The sequence below is a fragment of the Trematomus bernacchii genome, unplaced genomic scaffold, assembly GCF_902827165.1.
Source record: "Trematomus bernacchii unplaced genomic scaffold, fTreBer1.1, whole genome shotgun sequence".
NCBI lineage: Eukaryota > Metazoa > Chordata > Actinopteri > Perciformes > Nototheniidae > Trematomus > Trematomus bernacchii.
Genome location: NW_022987601.1, coordinates 125,937 through 141,346, shown reverse-complemented (window position 1 = coordinate 141,346; position 15,410 = coordinate 125,937). Strand labels below are relative to the sequence as shown.

At 47.3% G+C, this 15,410-nt stretch overlaps 1 protein-coding gene across 1 annotated transcript in view; it reads left to right on the top strand.

The window, feature by feature from the left end:
- Nucleotides 1–15,410, top strand: part of LOC117482573 (phospholipid-transporting ATPase ABCA1-like) — a gene marked incomplete at its 5' end in the record, with an annotated part of 62,125 nt that overhangs the window by 41,832 nt on the left and 4,883 nt on the right. Inside the window, 22 exon segments of the mRNA XM_034130708.1 lie at nucleotides 1,275–1,385; nucleotides 2,728–2,902; nucleotides 3,952–3,985; nucleotides 3,987–4,084; nucleotides 4,214–4,491; nucleotides 4,983–5,203; nucleotides 5,432–5,507; nucleotides 5,664–5,887; nucleotides 6,903–6,954; nucleotides 7,207–7,323; nucleotides 7,506–7,654; nucleotides 8,457–8,581; nucleotides 8,964–9,062; nucleotides 9,173–9,362; nucleotides 10,018–10,112; nucleotides 10,196–10,228; nucleotides 12,183–12,288; nucleotides 12,456–12,530; nucleotides 12,737–12,906; nucleotides 13,286–13,463; nucleotides 13,551–13,666; nucleotides 13,862–14,006. Of these exon segments, the coding sequence (XP_033986599.1) occupies nucleotides 1,275–1,385; nucleotides 2,728–2,902; nucleotides 3,952–3,985; nucleotides 3,987–4,084; nucleotides 4,214–4,491; nucleotides 4,983–5,203; nucleotides 5,432–5,507; nucleotides 5,664–5,887; nucleotides 6,903–6,954; nucleotides 7,207–7,323; nucleotides 7,506–7,654; nucleotides 8,457–8,581; nucleotides 8,964–9,062; nucleotides 9,173–9,362; nucleotides 10,018–10,112; nucleotides 10,196–10,228; nucleotides 12,183–12,288; nucleotides 12,456–12,530; nucleotides 12,737–12,906; nucleotides 13,286–13,463; nucleotides 13,551–13,666; nucleotides 13,862–14,006 (2,867 nt within the window).

The following is a 15,410-nucleotide window of genomic DNA, read 5'->3' as shown; positions in this document are numbered from 1 at the left end:
ACAGCTGAAGTGGCACAGCAGGGTAACAAAGACTAAGCTAACTCATAAGTAATAAAATACACAACCATGAGTACACAACCATGAGTACACAGCCATGAGTACACAGCCATGAGTACACAACCATGAGTACACAACCATGAGTACACAGCCATGAGTACACAACCATGAGTACACAACCATGAGTACACAACCATGAGTACACAGCCATGAGTACACAACCATGAGTACACAACCATGAGTACACAGCCATGAGTACACAACCATGAGTACACAACCATGAGTACACAACCATGAGTACACAGCCATGAGTACACAACCATGAGTACACAACCATGAGTACACAGCCATGAGTACACAACCATGAGTACACAGCCATGAGTACACAACCGCGAGTAAAAACCATGAGTACACAGCCATGAGTACACAACCATGAATACACAACCATGAGTACACAACCATGAGTACACAGCCATGAATACACAGCCATGAATACACAGCCACGAGTACACAACCATGAATACACAGCCACGAGTACACAACCATGAGTACACAGCCATGAGTACACAGCCATGAATACACAGCCACGAGTACACAACCATGAGTACACAGCCATGAGTACACAACCATGGCTGAAAATGAGTATAGGCAATTTTAAAAAGTGACGAGCGTATCACGTGTTAGCGATTCTCACACTAGAACGTTTTATTTTCGGATTCATCCATCGATTAAATATATTCTGCACAATCGTTTTAAATCTTGATTTTTGCTTTATCGTGTTTTTCTTTTTTGGGTCGAAGCGTTCGGCTGAAGAGACTCAACATTATTCTTAAACCTGACCTGTGATTTTTCTTGTCATGTGATCTTGAAGTAAAGTTAGTCCATAAAAGATGAAAAGCCCATCAGAAAAAGGTTTGGGATATCTCTAAGAAGAAGGACGTGCCTCTCTTTGCTTCAGCCCTCTTTCTTATTGGATAGTGAATGAGAATGTGACTCTCTTTGGAGGAAACCAGTGACCTTCACCAGTGACCTTCACCAGTGACCTTCACCAGTGACCTTCACCAGTGACCTTCACCTGTGACCTTCACCTGTACAGGTTTTAAACCTAGTGGGTGGGCTCTGTGATGTCACGGGCTGTAACAGACATCATGGGATTACATGTTATTATTCTAAACTAACAGGGAGACGTAGAAACATCCTCAGGAGACGCTGAATGAGCTGAACTACAGGAACACAAAGCACTATGGGACTATGAGTAATATCTGTCTGTGTCTCAGGTCAGTACGGGATCCCTCGGCCCTGGTTCTTCCTCTTCACCAAGTCCTACTGGTGGGGGGAGCCCTACGTCAGGTCCAAGGTCCACCTGAGCCAGAAGGCAAACCCAGAAGGTGAGGCTTTTATTGTGAAAGAGACTTCCTGTGACTCTTACTGTGAAAGAGACTTTTATTGTGAAAGAGACTTCCTGTCACTTTTATTGTGAAGGAGACTTCCTGTGACTTTAAGTGTGAAAGTGACTTCCTGTGACTCTTATTATTATTATAAATGTGTTTGTTAAATTCGGCATCATGTAAGTTAGGGATGCTCCGATCGATCGGCTGCGGCCGATACTCACTCTCGGCCGATCGATCGGTCCTCTCTTAAAAATGCCGATCGCGAGAGCCGATCACATGACGTAAAATACATGACACTTTTCTCTGTGTGCGGCAAAACAAGCTCGCCAAAATGGCTTCACCAGTCTAGCAGTATTTTAAGGTGTCTGAAAATGACAGTAAAATAGCAGAACTCCTGCAGCTCCACCCGCTGTGACGGACCGGTGAGCAAAACACACACTAATGGCGCATTTCCACTACACGGCCTCGCTCGGCCTCGCTCGGTATGGCTAGACCTCGTTAGGACTGGCTCACTTTATGGCGCATTTCCATTACAGTTTAGGAACTGGGGTAGTTTCTATAGTAATGCAGTGTAGGCAGAGCCGTGACGTCATCTTCAATGAGAACCCCAGAAAAACAACACAGCCATTAGCTGTTAGCACTCAGAGCTCACAGCTCCTCATATCTGTTCAGAAACTAGACAAAAGTTAAACAAGTACAAACCATAGACTGTCTGTGTCATGGTGAATACAGTCGCTGGTTTATTTATGTCTGTATAGGCCGTTGTTGTGAGTGTGGACGGTCGGAGCATATATTGTGTTAGCTTAGCCAATCTCCATTTAGAAAACACGCATTTTAAAAGGTGTTTCGCCCTGCCGTCTGTCTGCAGACTTGTCAAAGCATTAATTCATGGTTTTTACTAACCGGTATCAGTATGTTGTTACTTCGGCATCATTTTGAAACGTGTATTACAATTAAATCACGGTCAAATATGTTCATCTTGTTGTAGTTGTAGCCCCCTTGCCAGCGATTCTCTCTCTAGTTTAGCATACTCAGCCCGACTCAGCCTGGTTGTTCCTGGCCCTAGAATCACGATTTTATGGGGCCAGAAAAACTGTGAATTAGGACCCGCTAGCCGGTACTAGGCCAAGTGGAAACGCAACTAAAGACGGGCCGCTGACGTCACAGCTCTCTTAAACGGGGCTTCGCGCTGTAGTGGAAACGCGCCATTAGTGTGAAAGAGACCTCCTGTGACTCTTACTGTGAAAGAGACCTCCTGTGACTCTTACTGTGAAAGAAACTTCCTTTGACTCTTACTGTGAAAGAGACTCTTATTGTGAAAGAGACTTCCTGTTCCCAGTGGTGTGTATGGAGGAGGAACCGGCTCACCTGGAGCTCGGCGTCTACATCGAGAACCTGGTGAAGGTTTACCCCCACGGAAAGAAGCTGGCGGTGGACGGACTGACGCTGGGGTTCTACGAGGGACAGATCACCTCCTTCCTGGGACACAACGGGGCCGGCAAGACCACCACTATGTGAGTAGAGACTAGAGACAGATCACCTCCTTCCTGGGACACAACAGGGCCGGCAAGACCACCACCATGTGAGTAAAGACTAGAGACTAGAGACCACCACCATGTGAGTAAAGACTAGAGACCACCACCATGTGAGTAAAGACTAGAGACTAGAGACCACCACCATGTGAGTAAAGACTAGAGACCACCACCATGTGAGTAAAGACTAGAGACCACCACCATGTGAGTAAAGACTAGAGACTAGAGACCACCACCATGTGAGTAAAGACTAGAGACCACCACCATGTGAGTAAAGACTAGAGACCACCACCATGTGAGTAAAGACGAGAGACTAGAGACCACCACCATGTGAGTAAAGACTAGAGACTAGAGACCACCACCATGTGAGTAAAGACTAGAGACCACCACCATGTGGGTAAAGACTAGAGACCACCACCATGTGAGTAAAGACTAGAGACTAGAGACCACCACCATGTGAGTAAAGACTAGAGACTAGAGACCACCACCATGTGAGTAAAGACTAGAGACTAGAGACCACCACCATGTGAGTACAGACTAGAGACCACCACCATGTGAGTAAAGACTAGAGACTAGAGACCACCACCATGTGAGTAAAGACTAGAGACCACCACCATGTGAGTAAAGACTAGAGACTAGAGACCACCACCATGTGAGTAAAGACTAGAGACTAGAGACCACCACCATGTGAGTAAAGACTAGAGACCACCACCATGTGAGTAAAGACTAGAGACCACCACCTTGTTTAGGTTGAGCTCCAGGTGGTGAGCAGACATCCAGATGTCACGATGCATGCAACCACCTGGGTTTCAGATCCGGGCAAAAGACAGAATGCTGTGATAGGAGAAGCAATGAAAGTAGATAAGACAGCCAAAAGTGTCCAGAGAAAAGAGGAGTAGACCCAGGACAGAGCCCTGTGGGACGCCGGAGAGGAGTGGACAGGGTTTAGACACAGATCCTCCACCAGTTACCCTGTAGCTGCGATCTTTGAGATGAGAGTTTCTATTAATATGTCCCCCTCTCGTCCTCAGGTCCATCCTCACAGGTCTGTTCCCCCCTACCTCAGGGGACGGCCTACATCCTGGGGCGAGACATCCGGACCGAACTGAGCACCATCCGGCAGAGTCTTGGTGTCTGTCCTCAACACAACGTCCTCTTCAGCATGTGAGTCCTCCAAACCATGCCTGGATGTCAGTGTGTCTCTTCCTGTCTCTTCCTATCTCACGTTGTCTCACTTTGTCTCTTCCTGTCTCACTTTTTCCCCCCTCTTGTCTCCCCCACCCCCCCCCCCAGGCTGACGGTGGAGGAGCACATCTGGTTCTACGGGCGTCTGAAGGGTCTCTCTGAGCAGCAGGTCCAGGCGGAGGTGGAGCAGATCCTGCAGGACACGGGTCTTCCTCACAAACGCAAGTCCCGGACCAGCGCTCTGTCGGGGGGCATGCAGAGGAAGCTGTCCGTGGCCCTGGCCTTCGTGGGGGGGTCCAAGGTGGTGATCCTGGACGAGCCCACGGCCGGCGTGGACCCGTACGCCCGGAGGGGGATCTGGGACCTGCTGCTGCAGTACCGGCAGGGTGAGACAGGGGGTCTTTGTCTCTACAATCTATATTGTATACATGTTCATCTGCTTTCAGATTGTATTGTGTCCTCCCCGTACCTATAGTGACATAACTATGGAACAGTCGTGCTGCTATTGGCTAGCATTTACCCCGCTGGTTACGGTGGCCGACAGGTGCAAGTCTCCTCAGTCAGGAGAAACTTCAGCTTCAGAAAGGATGCAGATATAAAAACCCATATGTTCCACATGAAGAAACTTCTTCAGCAACAACACGTGCAGCATTTAGAGAACATTCAGCAGTTTGAGGAGACATGGCAGCGTTTACTAAAAGCTGCAGAAACCAAACGCTGCAGGTACACGGCTAATATAAGTAATTGTGGGCCCTGTAGCACCACATGACAGGAAGTAGTAATCCACATATGGCGCCCTCTAGGATTTGCTTTAACTGCCAGCTCACTTCCTACTCTTGGTCTGTCTCGTGGTCTAACTTCCTGTCCCCACCCTCAGGGCGCACCATCATCCTGTCCACGCACCACATGGACGAGGCGGACATCCTGGGGGACCGGATCGCCATCATCTCCCACGGGAAACTGTGCTGCGTGGGCTCCTCGCTCTACCTGAAGAACCAGCTGGGGACCGGATACTACCTGACCCTGGTGAAGAGGGAAGGGGCGGGCAGGACCTCCGTCAGCAGGAAGTCCTCCAGCAGCACCTCGCTCAGAGAGAAGGTACACCACCAATCAGGATTGAGTATTCAACTAGGCCGTGTAATAAATATATTTATTTATCTAAAACCTGACGAACTCTCCTTCGTGTTTCCTTGACCTGATCATGTTTTCTCTCGAGGTCAAGGAGCAGAGGACATCTGATAATCAGAACAAAGTACACACACACACACACACACAAACACACACACACACACACAGTGTTTAAGGCAGTATTCCTGTGTGTTTCAGGAGGGGGAGTGCTCCTCCATCAGCAGCAGTGACGCCGGCCTCGGCAGCGAACATGAGAGTGAGGTGGCGACTATTGGTGAGTCCTCTGTTCCTGTGGAGCATTCGATTAGTTCTGTTTCTGTGGAGCATTCGATTCGTTCTGTTTCTGTGGAGCGTTTGATTCGTTCTGTTCCTGTGGAGCGTTTGATTCGTTCGTCTGCAGCAGCTCTGACGTGTCTCCTCCCCCCCTCAGAGAGCGCCGCCCCCTTGCCCGATGTCATCCAGGTCTCCGGGCTGATCCAGGGTCACGTCCCGGCGGCTCGCTTGGTGGAAGATCTGGGCCACGAGCTGACCTACGTCCTGCCGTACAGCGCGGCCAAGGACGGGGCCTTCGCGGAGCTATTCAGCGACCTGGACCAGAAGCTGGCCGAACTCGGCATCTCCAGCTACGGTGTGTCGGACACAACGCTGGAGGAGGTAACGATCCCTTTAACAATATACCTTGTTTACTTCCCCCAACAACTCCCCCCAACAACTCCCCACAACAACCCCCAACAACAACCCCCAACAACCCCCCAACAACTCCCCCAACAACCCCAACAACTCCCCCCCAACAACTCCCCACAACAACCCCCAAACAAACTCCCCCAACAACCCCCCAACAACTCCCCCCAACAACTCCCCCCAACAACTCCCCACAACAACTCCCCACAACTCCCACAACAACTCCCCACAACGACTCCCCCCCCCCCCCAACAACTCCCCCAACACCCCCCCAACAACCCCCAACAACCCCACAACAACTCCCCACAACAACTCCCCCCACACAAAACCCACAACAACCCCCCCCAACAACTCCCCCCAACAACTCCCCAACAACTCCCCCAACAACTCCCCACAACAACTCCCCCCAACAACCCCCACAACAACTCCCCCCAACAACTCCCCCAACAACTCCCCCAACAACTCCCCCCCAACAACTCCCCCCAACAACTCCCCCCCAACAACTCCCCCCAACAACTCCCCCAACAACTCCCCCAACAACTCCCCAAACAACTCCCCCAAACCAATCGCCCCCAAACAACGCCCCACAACAAACGCCCCCCACAACGCCCTTCCCAACAACGCCCCAACAACGCCCCACAAAACACAACCGCACACAAACATACGCCCCACAACACGCCCCCAACAACTCCCCCCAAAAAAATACCCCAACAAACTCCACACAACTCCCAACAACAAAGGCCCACAACAACTCCCCCCAACAACTCCCCCAACAAACTCCCCCCAACAACTCCCCACAACAACTCCCCACAACAACTCCCCACAACAACTCCCCACAAGAACTCCCCCCACTATAAAATCGAGTAAACTTTTTGAATAATCTTTATTGTAACTTATTTTGTACCGACTCATAATAATAATAAAATGATGAAGGTAGAGACTGAATGGTTGGAAACATTAAATGACTTTACTTTCTTTGTCTTTGTAGATTTTCCTCAAAGTGGCTGAAGATAACGGAGTCGACACTGAAGTGCCCTCAGGTAAGACTGACCTCTGACCTCTGCCCTTCAAAATAATAGTCTGAAATCCAGTCAACACTGTGTGTGTGTGTGTGTGTGTGTGTGTGTGTGTGTGTGTGTGTGTGTGTGTGTGTGTGTGTGTGTGGTGTGTGTGTGTGTGTGTGTGTGTGTGTGTGTGTGTGTGTGTGTGTGTGTGTGTGTGTGTGTGTGTGTGTGTGTGTGTGTGTGTGTGTGTGTGTGTGTGTGTGTGTGTGTGTGTGTGTGTGTGTGTAGACGGCAGGTTCCCTGTGCGGCGCCGCAGGAGGGCTCATGCGTTCGGAGGCAGCGACCATCAGAGCTGTCTGAAGCCGCTCATTGACGACGACATCAACGAGTCTGACGGAGAACACGGTAAACAACTTTATTAACTTTAATGTTTTATATCATAAACACGATTAAAAGCTGCTCCTTTGATGTCTTTAAATAACAAGAAGGTTGGGAACCACTGCTCTAAGAAACACGTTATTAAACTATATACTCATTTAACGCCAGTCCTGATAATGTGCCCCCCCCCTGATAATGTGTCCCCTCAGAGAGCAAGGAGACGGAGGGGCTGACCCTCTCCAATGGGAAAGGCTCGTATCAGGTCTCCGGCTGGGCTCTGCTGAGGCAGCAGTTTGTGGCTCTGATGTGGAAACGTTTCCTGTACGCCCGCCGCTCCAGGAAGGGCTTCTTCGCTCAGGTAATGTCCTACCAGTGGCGAACCGTCAGGGCCTTCAAGGTATTCAGAGAATACCTTGAAACACTCAGATAAAACAAACAAAAAATCGATTTAATTATATAAATAAAAGTTACGTTGATTTGTTTCTCCTTCTCGGACCATGCACTACGCATTTCAGTGGTTTGGTGTTAGAAAAGAAAGCAACCAATCAGATATCTTTCTGGGTCTCTGGGTAGAATATCCTTCAACCAATGTATTCTACATCCTTGATAGAATACCCTGGCCGTTGCACTGAATGAGAGCGTACATTTGGACTGACAGTTTGATCTACCAATCATATATTGATTTGTAGCCAATGGGCGTATTCTTTCAGAGTTTCCCTCGGTTCCAGGTGCTCTAGAAGGCCCGCTAGTTCACTGGCTCGAGATAGAGACAGAGGATCTAGATGAATGCGACGAAGCAATTCATGCCGTTTTATTGTTTTTAACGTTGAAATGGCAAGTGCAACAGGTGAAGATGAAGTTGTTGCGGAATTGTTGTGAGTACCCTTTTCAAGACAACAATTCAGTGAAAAGACGGACATTATATCGCCGGGGGGGGGGGGGGGGTGTGTGTCTACAGAAGGTCCAGTTGTGATAGACACGGTTCGCCACTGTGTCTCACACAGTTAACATCTGCTCACACAGGGGGAATATAAACGCTACTGTTACTGTATAATACACATTTACAACTATCATGGCCCCTGGTAGACCCCACACATTCCACAACAGAGACAAAGACTATTTGTTGTGTGTATATATATTTGTTTGTTTGTTTGTTTCAGATCGTGCTCCCGGCAGTGTTTGTGTGCATCGCTCTGGTCTTCAGTCTCATCGTCCCGCCCTTCGGGGTTTACCCGAGTCTGGAGCTGCAGCCCTGGATGTACGAGGACCAGGTGACCTTCATCAGGTACACACCTTTATATATAACACCTGCAACACACACCTGCAACACACACCTGTAACACACACCTGCAACACACACCTGTAACACACACCTGCAACACACACCTGCAACACACACCTGCAACACACACCTGCAACACACACCTGTAACACACACCTGCAACACACACCTGCAACACACACCTGCAACACACACCTGCAACACACACCTGCAACACACACCTGTAACACACACCTGCAACACACACCTGTAACACACACCTGTAACACACACCTGTAACACACACCTGCAACACACACCTGCAACACACACCTGTAACACACACCTGTAACACACACCTGTAACACACACCTGTAACACACTGAGGCTGACTGTGTGTGTGTAGTGACGATGCTCCTGGAGATGCTAACATGCAGAGGTTGTTGGGGTCTCTGATGGACGCTCCGGGCCTCGGGACTCGCTGCATGGACGGACATCCCATCCCGTAAGAGGACATTTCATTCTTCCTTACTAAAGCAACAACGGTGGACAGCATCTAAACTCACTGATGTTGCTCTTTCAGACAACTTTCTGATTTATGTTTTCTGTCCTCAGAGAGGCTCCCTGTACGATGGGTGATGAGGACTGGAACTTCCCGGATGTCCCTGAAAGCGTCCAGCAGCTCTTCCTGTCCTCTAATTGGACGATGGATAACCCGTCCCCCGCCTGCTTCTGCAGCTGCGAGGGGAAGAAGAAGATGCTGCCGGACTGTCCTGCTGGGGCCGGAGGTCTGCCCCCCCCGGAGGTACCTGAACGCACCATCCTGACACCTGAACGCACTATCCTGACACCTGAACAGACCTTACAGCACCTGAACACACCATCCTGACTCCTGAACACACCATCCTGACACCTGAACACACCTTACAGCACCTGAACGCACCATCCTGACACCCTGAACACACCATCCTGACACCTGAACGCATCATACAGACACCTGAACGCACCATCCTGACACCTGAACACACCTTACAGCACCTGAACACACCATCCTGACACCTGAACGCATCATACAGACACCTGAATGCACCATCCCGACACCTGAACGTACCACACAGCACCTGAACACACCATCAGACCTGCATTCCACACAACAGAGTTATTAAATATATAGTGGTGGTTTAAATACACTACATTCAACATTTCACTTCCTCCAAAAAAATTATACTAAAATAAAACAATAACAATAATAATGAACATATATAAAGTATATAAATGAAACACTGATTATACAAACATTACTGTAATTAAAAAAACAACAAAGTTTATGAAAGATGGTTGTAATCAAATAATATTGCATCACCACTCAAACAAACAAACAGAGTAGTAGTTAAGTGATGTTCAAATATATTTCTATGTTTATATATTTATGAATGTTTTGTGTACGATCTGTTGTGCAGATGATGTTGAGCGCCACCGACTCCCTGCAGAATCTGACGGGCAGAAACATCTCCGACTACCTCGTCAAGACCTACGCTCAGATCATCGGCAAGAGGTGAGACACACATTTATATATACAGTATATATAATACACAGTATACTCTGAGACTAACTGTGTGTGTTTGTGTGTTTTTACAGTTTGAAGAACAAAGTTTGGGTGAATGAATTCCGGTGAGTTTAAAAAAATGTGTTTCTTTTCCGATCGATATCGGCCGATACTCACTCTCTGCCGATCGATCGGTGCTCTCTATAAAGGCCGATCAGGAGAGCCGATCACATGACGTAAAATACATGACACTTTTCTCTGTGCGGCAAAACAAGCTCGCCAAAATGGCTTCACCGGTCTGGCAGTATTTTAAGGTGTCCGAAAATGACAGTAAAATAGCGGTATGCAACGTGTGTGAAGCAGAACTCCTGCAGCTCCGCCCGCTGTGACGGACCGGTGAGCGGAGCAACACACACACTAAGAGTTAGACCTAACACACTAAGAGTTAGACCTAACACACTTAAAGTTAGACCTAACACACTAAAAGTTAGACCTAACACACTTAGAGTTAGACCTAACACACTTAAAGTTAGACCTAACACACTTAAAGTTAGACCTAACACACTTAGAGTTAGACCTAACACACTTAAAGTTAGACCTAACACACTTAGAGTTAGACCTAACACACTTAAAGTTAGACCTAACACACTTAGAGTTAGACCTAACACACTTAAAGTTAGACCTAACACACTTAGAGTTAGACCTAACACACTTAAAGTTAGACCTAACACACTTAGAGTTAGACCTAACACACTTAAAGTTAGACCTAACACACTTAAAGTTAGACCTAACACACTTAGAGTTAGACCTAACACACTTAAAGTTAGACCTAACACACTTAAAGTTAGACCTAACACACTTAGAGTTAGACCTAACACATTTAAAGTTAGACCTAACACACTTAGAGTTAGACCTAACACACTTAAAGTTAGACCTAACACACTTAGAGTTAGACCTAACACACACACTAAGAGTTAGACCTAACACACTAAGAGTTAGACCTAACACACTTAAAGTTAGACCTAACACACACACTAAGAGTTAGACCTAACACACTTAGAGTTAGACCTAACACATTTGAGTTAGACCTAACACACTTAAAGTTAGACCTAACACACTTAAAGTTAGACCTAACACACTTAGAGTTAGACCTAACACACACACTAAGAGTTAGACCTAACACACTAAGAGTTAGACCTAACACACTTAAAGTTAGACCTAACACACACACTAAGAGTTAGACCTAACACACTTAGAGTTAGACCTAACACACACACTAAGAGTTAGACCTAACACACTAAGAGTTAGACCTAACACACTTAAAGTTAGACCTAACACACACACTAAGAGTTAGACCTAACACACTTAGAGTTAGACCTAACACATTTGAGTTAGACCTAACACACTTAAAGTTAGACCTAACACACTAAGAGTTAGACCTAACACACTTAAAGTTAGACCTAACACACTAAGAGTTAGACCTAACACACTAAGAGTTAGACCTAACACACTAAGAGTTAGACCTAACACACTAAGAGTTAGACCTAACACACTTAGAGTTAGACCTAACACACTTAGAGTTAGACCTAACACACTTAGAGTTAGACCTAACCTAACACACTTAGAGTTAGACCTAACACACTTAGAGTTAGACCTAACACACTTAGAGTTAGACCTAACACACTTAAAGTTAGACCTAACATACTTAGACCTAACACACTTAGAGTTAGACCTAACCTAACACACTTAAAGTTAGACCTAACACACTTAAAGTTAGACCTAACACACTTAAAGTTAGACCTAACACACTTAGAGTTAGACCTAAGAGAGAGAGAGAGAGACCTGATCACACACACGCACGCACGCACGCACGCACGCACGCACGCACGCACGCACGCATGCACACACACACACACACACACACACACACACACACACACACACACACACACGCACACACACGCACACACACACACACGCACACACACGCACACGCACACACACGGATCGGCCCCAGAATTGGCGATCGGAGCATCCCTACTGAAAATCATTTGCTGAGGTGTGTTTTCCTCTCTGCAGGTACGGAGGCTTCTCATTGGGCGCCAGGAGCACGCAGGTCCTCCCCCCGGCCAATGAGGTCGACGATGCCATCGAGAGGGTCCGCAAGATCTTTGAGTTACAGAAGGTGAAATAAAATAAATGGATTCATGAAGATAAATACATCTATATTCCAAACGGACGTTATTTATTAAAAACATAACATTGAATAATAATTAGATAAATATATTTTGTCTTTAGATAGATACCTTAAAATAAATAAACAAACAATATAACATGTTTGTGATGTTTCAGGGCGCGGCGGCGGACCGTTTCCTCGACAGTCTGTCAGGGTTCATCAACGGCCTCGACACCAAGAACAACGTCAAGGTATCGTTGTTATTGTTTATTATTGTGACTTGTATTTGTAATAATGAGTACTAACAGATGTCTGTGTCCTCATATGTTCTACTTTTGTAATGCTGTTCTATTTGAGATGTTTACATTGTGGATCGTTTGTTTTCTCTATTGTGCTATGCCTGGTCTCTTTTTGCTGCTGCATTGGGATCAATAAAGCTCTTCTTGTCTTCTCTTAGATCTGGTTCAATAATAAGGGCTGGCACAGCATCGGGGCGTTCATCAACGTGATGAACAACGGGATCCTGCGGGCCAACCTGCCCCCCGGTCGAGACCCTCAGCTGTTCGGGATCCGAGCCTTCAACCACCCTCTGAACCTGACCAAGGAGCAGCTGAGCCAGGTGGCTCTGTGAGTGCATCTCTGCGTCTTTACAAATGTTCTGTATTATTTTGTTGATACGTTAAAAAATATATATTATTATTACTTTTAAATGTATTTCTTAGTAATATTATTTTGTATATATTTGTATTGATTAATATTATTATTATTTATTATCTTTATTTTATTTTTTTTCATTTTTTTTGTTGTTATTATTTTTAGATATATTTTTATTTCTATAATAACGACATCATTGATTGTATTATATATATTTCTATTATTATTATATTTATTATATATACAGTATATCTAACAGGGTGACGACCTCCGTGGACGTGCTCGTCTCCATCTGTGTGATCTATTATTGTTGTTGTTGTTGTTGTTATTGTTGTTATTATTGTCTCCTCAGGGTCACCACCTCAGTGGACGTGCTCGTCTCCATCTGTGTGATCTTCGCCATGTCCTTCGTGCCGGCGAGCTTCGTGGTGTTTCTGATCCACGAGAGAGTCAACAAGGCCAAGCACATGCAGTTCATCAGTGGAGTGCAGCCCCTGCTGTACTGGACGGCCACCTTCACCTGGGACATGGTGTGTCTCTGCAGTGTATCAGTGTGTGTTTCCATAGTGTGTGTGTGTGTCTCAGAGTGTATAATCAGTGTGTGTGTGTGTCTGCAGTGTAACTACGTGGTCCCCGCTTCGCTGGTCGTCCTGATCTTCGTGTGTTTCCAGCAGAACGCCTACGTCTCGTCCGCCAACCTGCCGGTGTTAGCACTGCTGCTGCTGCTCTACGGGTACCCACACACACTCACACTCACACTCACACTCACACTCACACTCACTCACACACTCACACTCACACTCACACTCACACTCACACTCACTCACACACTCACTCACACACTCACACTCACACTCACACTCACACACACACTCACTCACACACACACTCACACTCACACAGAGTAGTAACCCCCTGTCTCCACCAGGTGGTCCATCACCCCTCTCATGTATCCGGCCTCCTTCTTCTTCACGATCCCCAGCACGGCCTACGTGGTTCTGACCAGCGTCAACATCCTGATCGGGATCAACGGCAGCATCTCCACCTTCGTGATGGAGCTGTTCGGGAACAACGTGAGGACTCATAATGCTGACTCATGTTTTAGGACTCATAATGCTGACTCATGTTTTAGGACTCATAATGCTGACTCATGTTTTAGGACTCATTACATTTCATGTTACTTGTTAGACGCTTTATGAACTGTGTCGAAGGTTGAATATCTAAGCAAATGATTCCCTAACATTGTTGATGTCCTGTTGTTGACTTCCTGTTTGTGTTGTTGACCTCCTGTTGTTGACTTCCTGTTTGTGTTATTGACGTGCTGTTGTTGACGTCCTGTTGTTGACTTCCTGTTTGTGTTGTTGACGTGCTGTTGTTGACGTCCTGTTGTTGACTTCCTGTCCTCAGGAGGTCGGGGGGATTAACGACATCCTGAAGAACGTCCTGCTGATCTTCCCTCACTTCTGCCTGGGCCGGGGTCTCATCGACATGGTGAAGAACCAGGCCATGGCCGACGCCCTCGAGAGATTCGGTAACAATACTTTGACTTTAGTTTGTTTATAGTGTCGTGGACAGTCCCCATTGATCAACAGTCAGCTTTAGCCGACATGGCTCATTTCCAGCTGTTGTCCAGATGATAATAGACACCAAGGATGAGAGAGAAGTAGATAGAGGAGAAAGGATGAGAGAGAACAGCACACGTTACTGTCATAGGCTGGGACACATGCAGGTGTACGATCACGTGAGAGACCGTACAGCTGTGACCAGTGTGTGGGAAGATGGCGCCTGTGTCGGCTCGCCGCTCCCTCAGCTCTCTGCCTTTACCTATCCTGTGTTTGTTCTATGTTTGTCAGAATGTCTCTGCTCTGCTTGTCTACGATCGCCAAGCTCTCCTCCACCTCAGACCCTCACTGGAGTTTATACTGCTGCCCAAACCTACATCTGGCAACCATAAATCGCCCCCCCCCCTCTACTGTCGGATATTCCCACCTACCTGCGCCGGTTGCCCTGCATCCTGCCTCGCCGAAAGCGCTTTAGACGACGGGGAAAGCGTGGTGGTGCGCTGGTCCATCAAAAAGCATACCTGACGGCTTCTTCTGGGACTTATCCACGCATCAGATGTCATGGCCCTCCCGCTGCACGCCATGTGAGGGATCGATGGATTCGCCCCGTTTTTCCGGAGCTCCGGACTCTGAGGAGCCCGCTGGCAGCTCCTCCTGCCCGACTGACTGCTCCCGGCCCGCGCTGCGTTCAACACGCACATCTTCGTCAGCTGAGACGCACTACACCTTCGGCCAGCCCGGAGCGAAAACTTTGCATGGCTTTGCTAAATGCTAGGTCGATAGCAAACAAAACGTTCCTGCTAAACGACTTCTTCACCTCTCGTGAACTGGATTTTATGTTTCTGACGGAGACCTGGGTCCACGCTGGCGAGTATACACCGTTCTCTGAACTTCTTCCTCCTGATCGTACATTCT